The 16,774-nt window shown below is 46.9% G+C and overlaps 1 protein-coding gene across 1 annotated transcript; it reads left to right on the top strand.

Moving 5' to 3' along the window:
• Window positions 1-2,858: 2,858 nt before the first annotated feature.
• Window positions 2,859-5,418, top strand: LOC149357343 (uncharacterized). The gene is made up of 2 exons (XM_089577911.1): window positions 2,859-3,082; window positions 5,074-5,418. The coding sequence occupies exons 1-2, from the start codon at window positions 2,859-2,861 to the stop codon at window positions 5,336-5,338; spliced, it is 489 nt and encodes a 162-aa protein (XP_089434037.1). The 3' UTR covers window positions 5,339-5,418.
• The last annotated feature ends 11,356 nt before the right edge of the window (window positions 5,419-16,774 follow it).

The raw sequence follows: 16,774 nt of genomic DNA, 5'->3' as shown, positions 1-16,774 counted from the left end.
TGCTGGAAACGGGTCACGCGCGACCCGAGTGTCCGATGATGGCCGCGCGGCGGCTTGTCTTCTACCGCGGCCGGTCTGACAGCGAACCCGATCGGTCTCCGACACACCGCTGCGGTGGCGAGGGGGACAGTGGGGGGGAGGGAGGCCGAAGACCTCGGACAATGATCCCGGAGGCCGCTTACACGCGCACAGCCTATCGCTCGGACAGGGGAGAATGAGCGACGCGAGGTCCGCAAGCGATGAGCGCTTTGGCGCATTTGGCCCTTTCCCTGCAAAGCTGTCTCTGCTTCGAAGCTGACTGAGCGGCGCTGTGAACACCAGTTTAAGAGCCGTTGGCGATCAACAAGAGGCGCTAGACTTCTAAAGCTGCTTGAGCAGTCTCACTGAATTGTCGTTTCAAAACTTACCCGAGAGGACACACTAGCCTTTTACTAGCCTCTCCTACGGTACCACAGTTGTACGTTTTGCAGAGATTTTTACGGGGCGCGCAAGTTTTACGCAGTGTGCGTAACACATACGACGGTCACGTGAAGCAGGTCAATTGAACTGGATCGCCCGATGTTATCCGCGCACTTGGGGAAGTTTGTCGGGAGCGAGAAGCCGCTCAGCGTCTCGTCAGGCCGCGAGCGTTTTAGGCACTGACCGCGATTCCGATGAGGTCACCGAGGACAGCAGTGGTCGCTCCGATAGCAGCCGCTGTTGCATGAAACGGTGATCGCGTAACCGATATGACTCTTCCCACATTTTTGTTGATTTTTTTTATCCTCTTCGCAGACTGACTCAAAAGTGACTCTCGATTGGGTAATGCAGACTATTCTTTCAAAATGAAAGGCTGTTAGACGCCCGAGTAGTGGTCCAAAAATAAGGCCTCTGAGGAATGGAAGGGAATAGCCGGCACTGGCAAGTCGTTACAACCTACGTTTGACCCTCGACGGCAGACATCAGCGACCGGAACGCACATCGGGAAGGACTGATATTACAATAATTCTGACGCAGCCTTAACCTGAAGCTACCGCGGTCTTTATTCCGGTCCAGCTGCAAACCTTCAACAAGCTTACAGGCGAAGCGGTAAGACGTTCGTGATTGCTTGCAGGAATAAGCCGTGCACACCTGCCACAGTAACTTAACAGAACGAGACCAGAAAGGAAGTCCGCATTCGATACGTCAACAAGGAAGCTACTGTACGCGGCAGACAGTCGGGGGCACCACGTGGACCGAGGTTCCTGACCGGCCTTCGCCCAATGTGGTAGTTCGCCGATTGCGTACCGTGTAAGCTTCAGCTCGTAGGATATCCGTCCTTGACCTTGGCCGTAAAGCGGTATTTCGCAACTGAAGGTGACGCTGCGAAGAGCCAGTTAGGATGGAAAGCGTGATGACATTCGTTACTGCGCAACGTTTTGCTGTCCTTAACAGGTCGCTCTTATTTTCTCGCTAAATAAGAGGGAAAATAAAGATGCGGACTAACCGAATGCTAGGGCCGTGTCATTTAAGGTGTATTGTCGGCGCCACAAGTGGATGGGCCCACACTTCTGCGGCCTCTCCCCCGGAAGTAGAGGACGTGGTTCGAAGCTCCACCTTTTGAAAAAAAAAAAAAAAAATTAGGCTTGGCTTGCACCGGAAGGAGCCTGCAGATTTATCCCAGGTGCTCTGAATTTCCGGGGGTCCTCTGCTACGGCGATTCCTCCTGTCACTCATTCCTTCATCAATTCCCCCAGGATACGGTTGATATGTTCACCGAGTGAGCCAATCCCGGCGCCTTTTCCTTTCCTGACAGGACTTGAGCGCTTTCTTCCGTATTTCCTGGAAGGCTCAAGAAAGCATTCTCATTACTCATGACCATGCACTTATAGTGCCTTAGTAGTGACTCGTTGATAAAAACTGAAAAACATTCCTGCTAGCTTTTGTAAAGAAAACTTTTTAGCCGGTATGCATAAATAGTGGTATTTTGTTTTTGTTTTGTTTTTTTTTTCACTTCCTGACTACCGCTTTGTTAGCACAACCCTAGCGGCTAATCCGACGTGTGCGCTGGTGCGTCGCGAGCTAAAAATCTGCACCCTTGTGCAGGCAGCGCTGATGGCACCCCTTGAATTGAAGACCCTAGTTTCACTTTATACGCGTGGCAAGCAGGGCAGGGGCGCGCACTCGAACAGCCTGTCTCGCGCGGGCGCATTTATTCTGCTACGACTACAGCGGTGCGCATCCAACATACGAATGTCAGATGAGGGGGAGAGCAGAGCGAGACGTGATCGTAACATTCACAGTCTTGCGCAACGTGGCGGTGGTTAATACTGAGCTTTGCGCTGTTGAGCGCGAAGTTATGGTCATATGCAGGAAATCGTACGAGCTTCGCTGAAAATAAAGCGGTGCCCTGTTTGGCTGCAACGGCAGAGAAGCTGATTTTCCTTTTGGTTTGGTCACCTAGTGAAATACAAATAAATAAGCCACTTGTCGGCAGCGGACAAAATCGCGGTATTTGGAGCTTGTTCCGCTGCGACCTGCTAAGTCGGAAAGACGCCAGGCAGCCTGAAGTCGTTCAGCGTGCGTTGGATTGATCACATCGCTTATGATGATTTTGTGGACGAGGGTTTAGTTCTTTCTATAGGAACTCGTCTCGTGATTAGAACCGCAAAGACTAAATATAAAACGGTAATACGTTCATTTAACGCAGGATAAGCTGCTGATTTATATTGTTTAGAGAGCTTGGCAAGTTGCTCCTCGGCTGAGGCAATAAGGCTCGGATGACCGCTGGAGTATCGTGCTCCTCACGTGCTGTTACCGCGCGATACAGTGAGTTGAGACGCGGGTGCCGGCAGGCCAACTCTGCATTCACGACACGCTCTTGTTCACTCGCAGCAACCATGAATCCGATGCACCTCTTCCTGGCGACCGTGGCGTGCGCGCTCCTGCTGGCGTTACCGACGCAGCAGCAGGGACTCCTGGGGCTGATGGCCACGGCGGCCATCATGAGGCGGTTCCGCGGTGGCAACCAGAACGAGAACAGTGGCAGCCAGTCCGGAGGCCAGACGCCGCTAGCCTCGCATCCGGAGCCGTCCATCTACGGCCTTCCATCGCAGGCTGTCCCGTGAGTTTAGTTGATGCACTACGCGGAGGGGCTACAAATCGTCTTGCGGGTTAATGCTAACACAACGGCAGAGGCCCATCGGTAAGGTGCACCTAGGACGGCCCAGTTGCCTTTGTTGACTATGAGGTTAGGGTGCGTGAACCTTGCACAAGCACGACGGAGTTGAAGAGGACTTCCAGTTAAACGAGTCCGACTGTATGGCATCTTTGATATTTCTTTCGTTGAAAAGCTAGGCATGCCTGCGGCGCACACCTAGCCCAGCGCTAAATGCTGCTTGCAGCAGGCGTTCTCGGTAATGGGCCTGCTTCTAATGGAATTAGCCAAAAGATCGACAGCCATTACTCACTTTCAGATATTCATTTTCCAGCGCTGGATTTGACATATGTTATCAAACTCAGTTACCGCTTCTACTTGCTGATATCTTTGGGCAATGAAAGTAACGAGCGTGCAGTCGGTACGTCTTCTCTAACTTTAGCATGCCTACGTGTCGACGTTAGCACCGAGTGTGTATTCTTTATCGTAAGATGACCGAATGACCAAGCAGCGTCCACATGAGTGCATGACCATGCAATTTTGAAAATGGAGAGTGGATCCTACCGCAATGCAGGCAGTCAGTATATCTGCTTCGAAAGTCCTCTCGCTGCGGAGGCGCGGCCCGTCCTTGAGACCCCATTTAGGGGCAGTGTTAGAGGCTTTTCCCATCACGCTGACGCCTGCACGTGGTCCGTGTGCGTACCCTGCCACACGTTGCAACTTTGCAATGTTTCTCGTGGACCGGATCAAGTGCGGTTCTTTCAAACATCTTTTTCACTGCACCTAATCCCTGCCTTAACGAATACAACGCGTGGCCAGATGCGCGCGGGGACCATGCCGGCATCAGCCTCGAGCGATAAGTATGCAGTACCTCACTTAATTGCTGCCTCAAGGGGGCGCCGCCATGGTAAACGGGCTTTTTAGGCAGGGAAGGTTAATTCGTGCTTCCGCAAAAATCTCTAACAACCATTCCTTAAATTTTCCAGCCAGGGAATGAATTTTCTCTACTCGGCGTTTCGCAAAACACTCACATCGAGGAATGCTACAAAAAAATGAGCTTCAGCACGCTTTTGACTTAAAGCGAATTTTAGTGTAAGTTGTTTTCCAGCATTCCGTGCGTTAAATTATTCAGTAGTCGCACATGGTTCAGAAGTGAAGCTTGGATGTTCCATTCTCAACCATTGCTTTTGTCATTCGTTCCAACTCTCCCTACCGCCCAAGAAGAAAAGGGTATCCGAAGGGATGTGCACTCAAAGAATATGGTGAACGACTGTCAAGTTTCCACCCTTTAGACCACGCACCCGATAGTCCAAATGTAGAGAGCGCCTTTTAGTCACACGCAGCGGTGAGCAGGAACCATCCCTTGAAGCTGTCCGTTCCCATTGCGCAGTCTGCACATTGTGGTGCATTTCTTGTTTTAGCAAGGAATTATCAGAGGACAGAGCAACAGAGCTTTAGCGGCAGTGGCGCGTTGGTTTAGTGATTTCTTCTATCAGGGGTATTATTCGTCAAGGACACAAAGTAGGCTTTTTTCTCGTCAAGATGAGATCATAGCGCAGAAAGCGAAAGCCGGACGAAAGATAAGAGGACAAGCTGTTCTGCGTCCGCATGTCTTTGTTCCTGTTAACGCTCTACGCGCTATGATTTCTTCTTGACAGTGATCACCTGCTTACCCAAACTCATTCTCCTACTTTGTTTTTGTTTGTTCTTGCGGATATGAGATGCGGCAAGAAAATAAAGGCCACCTGTGGAGGTAAGCTAGCTAGCAATTACTGAGGCACTCAATGCATGCGACACCGGCAGCAACTGCCGCCTGTTCCGAGGAGAAGCTGCAGACCTTTCCTTGAATTAGCGGGTTTGGTGCAAACGAAGGTATAATTTGCATTGAACTGCGCACTGTTTGAGATCTCAGTAATAATTAGTAGCATCGCTCATTAAAGCTCTCTTTGCGCTCGCAGGTTCTACGCGGGCGGCTACCCCGGCGCCTACGGAGCGCCCATGGGCGGCGGTCTGCCTGCCGGCGGCTTCGGCGGAGGCTTCCCTGGGGGCAGCGCCGCCTTCGCTCCAGGCGCAAATCCCAGCAGCTACACTGCCAGCTTCGGGGGTCTCAACTTCAACACGGGAGGCTTCGGCGGCGCACCACAGGCCTCGACGTCATCTGCCTTCGCACCCGGAGGCTTCGGTGGCCTGCCCGCTGCAGGAGGCGTGCCATACGGGGGCTAGAACAGCCGCCACCCTCACCTTTCTGTGCTCCTGTGATTTCGTGCGGCGCTGCACAGGTTAGGGCGCCGCGTCCCGTTTTAGTCCGGACTGTGGTCGAGTATTGATACCTGGGCGCCGTCTATCGGCACCAAAGTAAGAGCGCATTCATTCCTGGTCAACTCAGCAAGGGCGCCAAACCAAATATGGACTTGTAATGCACAAGCTGATCGCACAGGCGGTCTCCTATTATTTTCTTCCAGTGCTAAAGTAGGAACGCCGAGACAAATGACAAAACGATTGCCGCGCTCACGCTAGTGCGACGTTGCACGGACGTAATATTTGATCGCAGGTCCTGCTTGCCATTGAAAGACTGCGTGGCAAGTCTTCGTGGAAGAGCGACCTTGGCATCTTCTCCACTGCTGGAAACAGCTGCTAATAATTGCTGTTTTCATTGTTTGAACACTGATTCCCAGCCGACCTTCATGACTGCACCCAAAGTGCTGGCATCGAAGTTTGTCCCTTCGTCAGGCGCCGTAATGAAGAGGTGAAAAGAAGTGCGAGTTTTCAGAAGCTCGTCGAAGCGATATACTGAACGCACCCATTGAATTCATAAGTGTTGTCAGCACCGCACGAAATCACCGGGGACGCAGAGCGCACTATTACAGCCTTCCCTCTCTCTCAACCCAGCGGCACTCCTCCTTTGCGGAGAGTGCCGCGCTTCTCACCAGGGCTTTCTCACGTTCTAAATACGCCGCGTGAAGAGCGCCACAAAGCGCTCGCGCGGTGCCCACGTCCCGTCGATGGTGTTGGCACTCAAAGCGGTCCTAGCCACCGTGTCGTTCACACAGGGCATCAGGCACCTCAGGGGGCGTCCGATCACCATGCAGGCTGTGACTAGCAATGCTTTAACCCCGCTACCAGACTACAGAGACTGGTCGCCGTAGTACGGTAGCACTGATCTTTCACTACGCGCTGTCCACAGCAGAGGCTGAGACGCCTGGCGAACCACTTCGGAGAACTGCATTCTGCTTCAATCTGAGGCAGCATACGGCGCAGCTTACCAAACTGACACTTGTGGCACGTGTTTTCTTGCCACCATTTCAGTCTTCGGGAGCAGTTTCCTCCAATAATGGAGAGAATATTAAACTTTGTACTCCATTTCGCGTTTCAGGTAGCGAAAAACAGCGGTACTGCGCCTACAGCTGCCAAGAGTTTTTGTTTCGATTGCGGCAGAAACGGCCCGAACCTGGGGAGCGCTTGCTGGCTGGCCAGACATCGTTACTTCGAGTACACTGCAGCGTACACTATCGACCTCAATTTTCTCTAAAATATGGTAGCCTCCGCCTTCTGCTGTGGCCGATGCGCCGCATTTCTCATAACGTAACTGCAGCTAGACTGCAGTGCACCATGCCTTCTCACAAACAGCCTTGGAAGCGTGCGAAAAAGCGTGCTTCGGGGCCGCGGGCACCTGTGACTTACTCAATGGCGGCGGTCCGTGGGCCGCGCACCTCCCTTCTACGACCAGAAAGGATGCCTTGTAGGTCCAACCCAACCGCATTCACGAAACCGGCGCGACGTCAGCAGCATTGCAACACGATTGCGTAGGGAGCTTGTGTGGGCTGGGGCTCCAGCGACTGTCAAAACGTTGCTTCGTGACCCGGAGCAAGTCAAATCGGACAGCGAGCACTCGTTCGCGGGGCGGCGCATTCCTCGGCGAAACGTGAACCTCTCCGGATGACCACGAAGCTCGAGGCAAGCACGGGATTTGTTTCTCTCCCGCCGCAATGGCTGCTGTTTTTTTGGAGCACCGCGGTTCCCGGAGAGAACGCGAGGGAGGCGAGGACCGCACCGTTCCGGATTCGATTGCGGAAAAAACCGCGCATCGTCCAAGTCGGCGCTCCTGTCTTACTCCGTCGTCTCTAGCGCTTTGTTCAGGGTGCGGTCGCAGATGTGCACAAAAGCGTTCTCGAAATCTCTTCGCGCTTACGCCAGCTGTGACCCGTGCCTGAACGCAGCGCCACTCACTGTCCACTCTAATGAGACAAGTTATGAAACGGGAAGCTCCAAGAGGAAATGGCAATGTGGCCAGAAAGGCCTTGCCTCGCAGGCGGTCGAGGATAACTTTCTGCGCTGCTGTAGCGTAGGATTCACCGATCGGGCAGGCAAGTCGCCCTCGGCAGTTCTCCCAGCTTCACTACCCATAGAGAACCTCGCTCAGGAAGTAATTCAATTCACCTCTAGTCTGACACGCTGACACCACATTGACTGTCCAACTGCTCTGCGATCTCCAGCCCCACTACGCGCGCGAGTTTCGTGTTCTTTTGTAAATAGCTTCTCTTTCTTGACGCGGGTTCCCTCCCAACGTTGTACCACCAGTGCCGAAAATAAACGCAAATGAATATAAGAAGTACGGGGATTGCACTCTTCACTGGCTGCGCATGGTTTGCTGGCCGTTTGAGTTCTCCGGTGTGAACTGTTGCCACAAGGTAGGTCGCTCGTAGGTTTCAGCAAGATAAACGGCGGCAAACTCTCGATAGTACACCTTTCATGGCGGTGATTGTAAAGTATAGGAAAATTTAGTACAACCCCCTAAAATGTTTGTTTTTAGCAAAATTTGACTTCTTGCATTTTTGTCGCTCTGCTGTCGTTTGTTCGGGAGCAATAGAGGAATTTGTTGCTGAAGACATTGGAACTGAGAGAGGATTGTTTCCGCATCTCAGTTGAAGCACGTGGTTTCATAATCACAGATTAATCCAGGGATAAAAAAATAACAAAAAGAATTGACTTCCCAGCCGTTAGTTTCCGAAGACGGAGCAAGATAGTGATACCTGCGCCTAACGTTCTGGCCTTTCCTGTTTTATGAAGGCTCCGCTTTCTGTATAAGAAGTGCATCATTAGAGCGCGTTAATCCGTGATAGGGCAATTGCAGAGTTTGTTCAGTGTCCCTTTATGGTAATCCAGGAACAGGAGGCTACACGCATGTTTTGTAAACGACAGCTATGCTCAGAGGGTTCCGTGAACGACAAAGTAACAAAGGCAGAATTTTTTTCTAAAACGTTACCAAACTAAACCCTTCTAATATGAGTGTTTAACTAGATACGTTGTTTTTTCATGACCAAGCTTCAGATCACACGACAAGAAGCTAGCAGCAGAAGCAACTACTTGTTTTCTACTATTCTACGTATTTCCTATCAGCTTTGCTGGACGGCTCATCCCGAAGACAACACGGTGTGGCTGCGCTCGAGCTAATGCTGAAGGGTGAAAACCAAAAAAAAAACTTTACTTTTTTTCACTTCAGCATCTTAAACGAGCAAAAGTGAGTGTTGGCGAGAACATAATAAAAATATCATGAGCGATGGCTATCACATGAAATATTTTTCTGTGGCATCACCGAAAATAGCAGCCCCCGTGATGCGTGACTTATGGCTCTGCAGGCGGTTTCCTTCATTCATGATGTTCGGAATAAAAGAGAGGAAGAAAAAATTATTAGATCTAAGCTTACCGCCTTAGCATATTAATCAGGGAAAGCTGATTGGCATTACCAGCCAAGAGGTCTGGAGTGTCAGGCCCTTTTTTGCGTTTCACAGGCGACTGCCCGGTTGCGCGCCTCAAACAGCCGTTCTGGCGTCTACACGCTCACGTGCATACTCAGCGTTCTTCCGCTTCCGGTTATTGGTTCGATTGTGTTCCCGGCACAATTCATGGACTCCAGGGTCCGCTGGCACGAAGCAGTCTAGTTACCAGTGTTGTATTATTCGCAGTATAAGCCCTCCATTGGTTTTGAGGAAAACAAAGGCGTATAACCGGCCCCCTGGGTCAGTGGACGCCTCAGTCCCGCTGTGAGAGGGTGGTGCTGTCTACCTACAAATTCAGGCAGTTATGCGCCTTTCTTTTTTCACAAAACCAATAGCGAGTTTACAGTCCTTTGGTTCTGAAAAAGTTTACACTCCTTTGGTTTTGAAGAAAGAACATGCGCATAACATGCTCCCTGGGTGAGTTCACAGACACCCCAACTGCACTTGGATGTATGTGGCGGTGGTGTCTAGCTACAAAAACGTGTTACGCTTAGCGCGTTACGGTTGCAATTGTAGCTCCTAAATTGGTTTTACTAAACTGCTTTTACAAAGCTATTGAAGCTTCCGCTCAAAAAAACTTGCCATGGAAAAACCGAACACCTTATATATGGTAACGATCAGCAGGTGAAGGCACTCATGAAGGCTGAATAGGTAACACACTGCAGGTGCTGACAGAGGTGATAAATGTTGTGAAAGAGGGATTCAAGGCTCTTTCTTGCACATGCAGAAGTGGCAGGAAGGTATAAGGTGGGCTTATGAGAAGACATATTGCCCTAACGGTGGTCAGTAGATGAGGCCAAACACCTGCTAAGGTTCTGCACCGATTCAGTCCGGTTAAGGATAAATATGTAATTTTGATATCAGTTGTGCTCGAATACTGTTCTTTGAAACAAAGAAAAGTCGTATTTAATGTGCGCTTTAAAAATGAATCCGGGACACACGGCTGTAAATAATCGAAGATGCAGCTATCGTTGTTAATTTCTAAGAATGTATTCTTATTTGGGGAAATATTAAAGGTTCTTTGAACTGTTAGGCGCTGGCAAGGAGTTACTTGTTTTACAGTAAGGCTGATACTAATGGCTTCCATCAAAATTTACAGCTTTCCGTCTCCTCATTTTGCGTACCTTTGAATCCGGTCCATTTGTTTAAGTTTGCAATGACTTTAAGACTAGAAATGAAATAGAAGTGGGCGGGAGATAAACCCTTCGGCGCATTTCAAGAAGGGGGTGGAGGAAAACTGCAACATTTAGCTCCTCTAAATTGAGCTCGGTTAGCAAAAATGTTACCAATCGAAGCCAGTAATTTGGGCTTGTATGTAAAATTTTTTATTCCTGGAACACAGCATTTAAAAGCCCTAGTGAAACACGTTTGAGAATAATAGTAACGATGCACGTTGCAAAAAAAAATGAAGCAATATTCAACATTGTTCACTGTTCAAAGTGAAGAAATTCGTCAGGAAATCGCATTCTGTACATTTTGGATCAAGTTGCTTTGCGGCAGCCAGCCTCATGTGGTCAAAAAAACGTTTACCAGTAACCAGTACCACGTTTACCAATACCAGGTCGCTGAGTAATCGTCTAGAAACAAGAAAACATTTCCAAGCAATATGTTACAGTATGGAGGTCAGTATACTCTGAATTTTATTATTATTGTGATTGACTTTGTTAAACGAAACCCTTAAATTTTCGAATAACTCAACACACCAAAGAAGTAAGACAGGTCAGGATCCGTACGCGGATATTTCTTGATAATACACTGTCGCCGCTATAGCCTCAATTTCTCGCCGTGCTGGATGCTGGACTTCGTCGCCTGATTGGATGTGCATTTCATGAATTTATGAATCGGACTGAGTAGACTGGTGTTTCCTGCTTATTTTCAAGATTACTAGGATCGTAGGCCTCCTTCAAGGCAAAAAAAACGCACACTAAAAAACTTTGTGCCTATATGTCTTTAAAGAGGTACAAACACAAAATTTCGAAAGGAAACAAATGATATGATTTTTTTCATACGGGTAAGTCGTAGGCGTTCAGCGGAAATTCTATTAAAATGATTTTGAATGCTGCCGAGCAGCCGCTTGGCATTTCCACCTGAATCGAATGGCGTCACAGAGTTATAGGATTAATTTGTAATTATTTCTGAAAGGTTACATAAGTACTTTTAAATTTATTTTTAGTTGTCATGCATACAAGAACTGCACTGCTCACAGCCCTAGAAGCATTTCATATTTATTAATTTACTCCAACGCCGGAACTGCTGAGCTTTTGTGTAGGTTCGGAATAATGAGCCCCACTGAAGAAACGGTGTCTGCGGTCATGCTGGATAACCGACCTGGTGACGCAGTTGAGTGAAGTTTTATTAATGAGAAAGCATTAATACCTCAGCTGTGTCCGCAAATCTTGCCCGCAGAACTTGTCCGCAGAACGTGTCCGCAAAGTGTGTCCACTCGATGACGTCATTCCAGGTGAATGAATGTGTAAAAGTTTAATGGTTTGGTTTATGGGGCTTAATGTCCCAAAGCGGCTCAGGCTATGAAGGACGCCGTAGTGAAGGGCTGCGGAAATTTCGACCACCTGGGGTTCATTAACGTGCACTGACATCGTACAGTACACGGGCCTCTGAAATTTCGCCTCCATCGAAATTCGACCTCCACGGCCAGGATATAAACCGCGTATTTCGGGTCAGAAGCCGAGCGCCGTAACCACTGAGCCATCACGGCGGCAAAAGTTTAATGATAACCAGTAATAAATTAATGTTGTTATATTCCGTGATGAACAATAATGTCACATCATTAATTAGAGAAAATAATTAAAAATCAGTGTAATTAAGAAAAAATGAATGAATTAGTTAACTTGAAAATAACGAAATGAAAACAATGGTGTCATCAGTAATTAGATTGTCTAATTAATCGAAATAATTAGTGGGTAACGTGACAAAAGTTTCAGAGGTGGAACTCACGTGTCAACTTGGTGACGCCCTAGAAAAGCCACGTGAAAAGATAACTTGCAAAAAAGAGTTACCTGTCAAGGTAATGACGTCACACCAAAGTCACAGGGCGATGGCTTGTAAAATTTGGAGTGATGACGTCACGACAAAGTCACGTCAGATGATAACGCAAAGTTTAGAGAGTGATAATGTCACACCTGAGCTGAGTGAGAAACGCTGCCACGTGCAGACAGCAAAGAGGAAGAATGATCGAAAGACACGCGGTGCAAAACCGCGTCCACCAAAGCGATGGCGTACAGATGTCGCTGGTGCAGCTGAAATCCCAGCGATGTCATCACTCGTTGACCTCAGTGTGGAGCCAGTATTACCCAACACATTTACAAAAATTTTGAGTAACTGTGCGTCGTATAGCATTCCGGGTGGTGTCATAGCATTTCTTCTTTGCACATAGCTTACATGTTTTAGTCAAGCTGGAGGCAAACTTGCGACAGCAGTTCGGACCAACGACATATGCACATTCAATTGCATGCGTTCTGCGGCTACATTTTCCCTTAATGTGTGGTTGAGGAGCCCACCGATATGTCGAGATGTGAATTTGGAGGCTAACTGCGACAGGGGTTCGGATCGATGACATGCACCTTCAGCTGCATGCTCTAAGGCACAGTTGAGGTGTCCATCGAGATTTCGACACCTTTCCTTTTCTATTTTTTTCCCAAAAACCTTTACTTTCCTCAAAACACATGCTTTTGCATTCCTTCACTTGAGCAGACTTTAGTGCCCTCAGAATTTTTACAGTAACTCGATTAATGTCTGCTTCTGCAAACGTAAACGTGGCACAAATCACATAAGACGGGCACTGTAAAGTCGCTGCAGAACAAACATGTTTATTTGTACACATTTATTGCTCGTAAACAATAAACAAAGTGATATTGCACACTGAAATACAGATACTCTCAGGGCATGGATGCGTGAAATTACCTTCAAAACAATTAATTACTAGTACCTATGTAGTTAGTAACAGTTTGATCGACTTTCTGAGGAATTTGCTTGAAGATATCGGTCTTGTTGATGAAATGTGCATTCCTCTGTTTTTAAGGCCTTCTAAGCGGCTGCTCACTAAAAGCCTAGGGCCAGGCGCGCAAGGACAAGTGTTGCTTTTTCAAGGCTGAAGAATTGCCACTCCATGTGGCCGTTCAACACCTAGATGCCTTCCAGCAGGAATATTTGCGTCTGCACAAGAGCACGTGCATAAATGGGAAAGAACAATTGTCTGGGTACTTCCTTTAGCATAGTTGGTGTCAAGTCATGTATTGAAACCACTTCCGAAATCTTGGATACAGCGCCTTGTTTGCAACTTTAGGCTTCTGCAGCTCCTGCTCGCAGAAGCTTCATTTGCGATTTCCGAGCGATTGAATGTGAACAGACACACTACAGTGATAGGCTATCAGTGCTGTGGCATTTAACGTATCACATAATCCAGGGTTCCACTTATATTCACTGCATGCTATAAAATATATTCCGAGGGTTTATAAAAAGAACTAGAGAGATTATTCCTAGTTGCTGTTCTTCTTAACTTATTTGTTGTATTGGTTGGTTTATAGGTTTATTGGGGTTTAACGTCCCAAAGCGATTCAGGCTATGTGGGACGCCGTAGTGAAGGGCTCCGGAAACTTCGACCACCTGGGGTTCTTTAGCATGCACTGACATCGCACAGCACACAGGCCTCTAGAATTTCCCCGTCATCTAAATTCGGCCGCTGATGCCGGGATCGAACCCGCGTCTTTCGGGTCAGCAGCCGAGCGCCGTAACCACTGAGCCACCGCGGCGGGCTATTTGTTGTATTGAGGTGCTAAAACATGGGACGTTGGGTGACGTTCGTGTGCCATCTTGTGGGTTCTGTACCATCCGTATGTATGTATGTATGTATGTATGTATGTATGTATGTATGTATGTATGTATGTATGTATGTATGTATGTATGTATGTATGTATGTATGTATGTATGTATGTATGTATGTATGTATGTATGTATGTATGTATGTATGTATGTATGTATGTATGTATGTATGTATGTATGTATGTATGTATGTATGTATGTATGTATGTATGTATGTATGTATGTATGTATGTATGTATGTATGTATGTATGTATGTATGTATGTATGTATGTATGTATGTATGTATGTATGTATGTATGTATGTATGTATGTATGTATGTATGTATGTATGTATGTATGTATGTATGTATGTATGTATGCATGCATGTATGCATGTATGTATGTATATATGTATGCATGTATGTATGTATGTATGTATGTATGTATGGATGTATGTATGCATGTATGCATGTATGCATGTATGCATGTATGCATGTATGCACGTATGTAATTTCAGAAGTTCATTTTTGGAGTACGTAGAATATACAAAAGAAGTGGATGCATTTACCGAGGGAATGCATGTGATGTGGAACTCCAATTTAAGAGCGTTAAGTTTTGAACATAATATTCGTGTGAAATCCGCGCTCGATTCCAGGAAAAATGGCCGAAATGATGCATAAAAGTATTTAAAAAAAGGAATCTTTTTTTTACAGGTAGCTTGAACTTCGAGCTACCTCTGTGCAAGAAAACACATCATCTACATCCGTTTAATGAGTGCTGCGAAGAATCGCTCAAAAAAGCCCACATTCATGTTTGTCCAAAATATATTTTTGAGGTAAAGGAAAAATACCAAATAAAATTACAACATGAATAATTATTCTGTGCAAATTGACTGCTTTTTCGACGATGGAGCTACCTGTGCCATTTCCTAATATACTTGAAAGGTTCACATTCTATTGTTTTTTGGAGAAAACTCTTGGAGGAAGTTCTGCTGTTCTCTAAATGTGTGCAAGCATTTTTCTATCACACAAAAATATGGCAGGACGAATACGGCAAAAGGTGATGTATTATCACAGCGCAGCGGTTGTGATTCTTCCATTGAATGAAAATGATTTGTTATTTTTTGTGGTCATTTAAGAATCTAAGACGTGTTAACCAAAGATTAGATGTATTTTTTGACAACTTCTTAGTTCATGAGGCTTTGTTCAAGATTGGAAGTCCGTTTTCTTTCTTAGAAGTGTTGTTCAGAGTGATGAAGGGCACCTTGTGATCTGTGAACTGAACGCTTATACAGTGAAACCGGGATATGTCGAACTCAAATGGGATCGCGAAGTAGATCGGTATATCGATATATAAAAATGGCAGTAAATAAGCTTATAAGGAAGCAAGAAGCAAGAATACATTGCCCTCACGGTAGTGATGTGCTATTGCAGCCATGTGCCCACCGACGGCGTGGTGGCAGTGGACCGCTTGCTAGGCGTTGCTAGGCCTAAGCTGCTTCGCATCGAAGCCGCAGATGGACGGTGCTTTGGAACTAGCCACTGCCTATCATAAGATCTCTAATCCTCTTTCAAATACAGCACAAATAAAATAATCGCTCATTAAAATAATGCACTGCTGGCTTCCCTTACGCATTTGGCAGTGAAGCCCTCAACGCGAGGACCGCAGCTATAGGTTCCAGTTAGTCTGGCTTCACCGCATAGCAGCACTCTTACCTGAAAACTTAGTAAAAGAAGAGACCGAAGGCAAACCCTCATGCACGCCCTGCGTTCACATCGTCAAGCAGTTTCACAGCGCAAGCGCTGTGGGCACATGCCGAAGGCCGCGCAGCATGCCCGTTTCCGTGCGCGAACGGTGCTAAATAGTGCTGCTAGAAAAGTCACTTGCAGGGACGCGGAGTGCCGTTCTATATATCGAACGACTCTCGAAATTGGATTTCTACATACTGGACGAATTATGACAACTTGCACACAGGATTTTCATGGAAAGAATCTGTTTGTTCGATATATCCAATTATTCAAAATATCGGGGTCCGATATAGTAAATAAGCTCTAGCTGTCGTACAACAATCGGTCCTAACTCTCAAAATACAAGCAAAATAATATTGCAAAGGCGGCACACGGAACACTCAAGTAGATAGCCCACATTATCACTGTCGTATGTGTAGCTTCCTTTCATATTCACCGAGTAAATACAAGTGGGGCTGACTGGTACTTGCGATGGCGCCATTTGTGAACAAGCTTTACGCCGAGTTTGTTGCAAGGCGAACAGCTGCTGAATACAGGAGGGGTAATTTTGGAGGAAGTCAGGCGGTCACGTAAATTCTTAGCACACCGGTATAGTCGTCTCTGTGTTTCTCGGAAGGTGTCCTTCAGCCGCTGACTTTGCATGAAGACATTGTGATGTTTTTTTGAGAATAGCTGTTACATTGGGCACCGATGCCGAATAAGTTAGGACGCGATTAGTACGTTGTTTCAGCGTAGGCTCTTTAGTTTTGTTAATAAGGGCCGTACGGTCAAGTGTGCCTCCGCGTTTTACGGCGTCGTAAATCTTTGCCGGGTATTTTTGTTTGGTAAGAGCTTTCCGATGTTTTACGCAGTTTTGGTAGAAATCTCATGGTTCGGAGCATGCTCAATTAAAGCGAACTCCTCAACTGTAAGGAATGCTTCAATAGCAATGTTTCACGTGGCCGCGGTCACAATAAAGGTACTGATGGCAGCCTGTAGGCTTTTTTAGAGGCTGGTAATTAGTTTTTTATTGCGCACTGACACTGCCACATCAACAAAATTAATAGTTGAAACCAAGTAAGAGTGAAAAAGTGAGACTGTTGGATGGAAACTGTTAAATCCTGCAGTTATTGTGAGAAGTTCTGTTTCCCTGGAATCCCAGATAAGAAAGATGTCATCAGTTAATCTCCTACAAAAGAATGGTTTTAAACCAAGGCTATCTGAAAACACGGTTTCAAGACAACCCATAAAAATATTACCATAGTTAAGCTCTAATATTCTGCCCAAAGAAGTTCGACTAACCTGAACATTGTGTGCATCTCTATATTCTAAGTTG

This window comes from Amblyomma mixtum, chromosome 3, assembly GCF_055824585.1.
Source record: "Amblyomma mixtum isolate Tamu chromosome 3, ASM5582458v1, whole genome shotgun sequence".
Classification (NCBI taxonomy): domain Eukaryota; kingdom Metazoa; phylum Arthropoda; class Arachnida; order Ixodida; family Ixodidae; genus Amblyomma; species Amblyomma mixtum.
Note: the sequence above shows the minus strand (reverse complement) of the source record. Positions and strands in the feature narration are given on the sequence as shown.

What these genes read in the sequence shown, in the direction of transcription:
- LOC149357343 (XM_089577911.1), top strand. Translation starts at nt 2,859, where the DNA reads ATGAATCCGATGCACCTCTTCCTGGCGACCGTGGCGTGCGCGCTCCTG. An exon ending in CTTCCATCGCAGGCTGTCCC is followed by an intron (nt 3,083 to 5,073) that starts GTGAGTTTAGTT and finishes TTGCGCTCGCAG; the next exon opens with GTTCTACGCGGGCGGCTACC.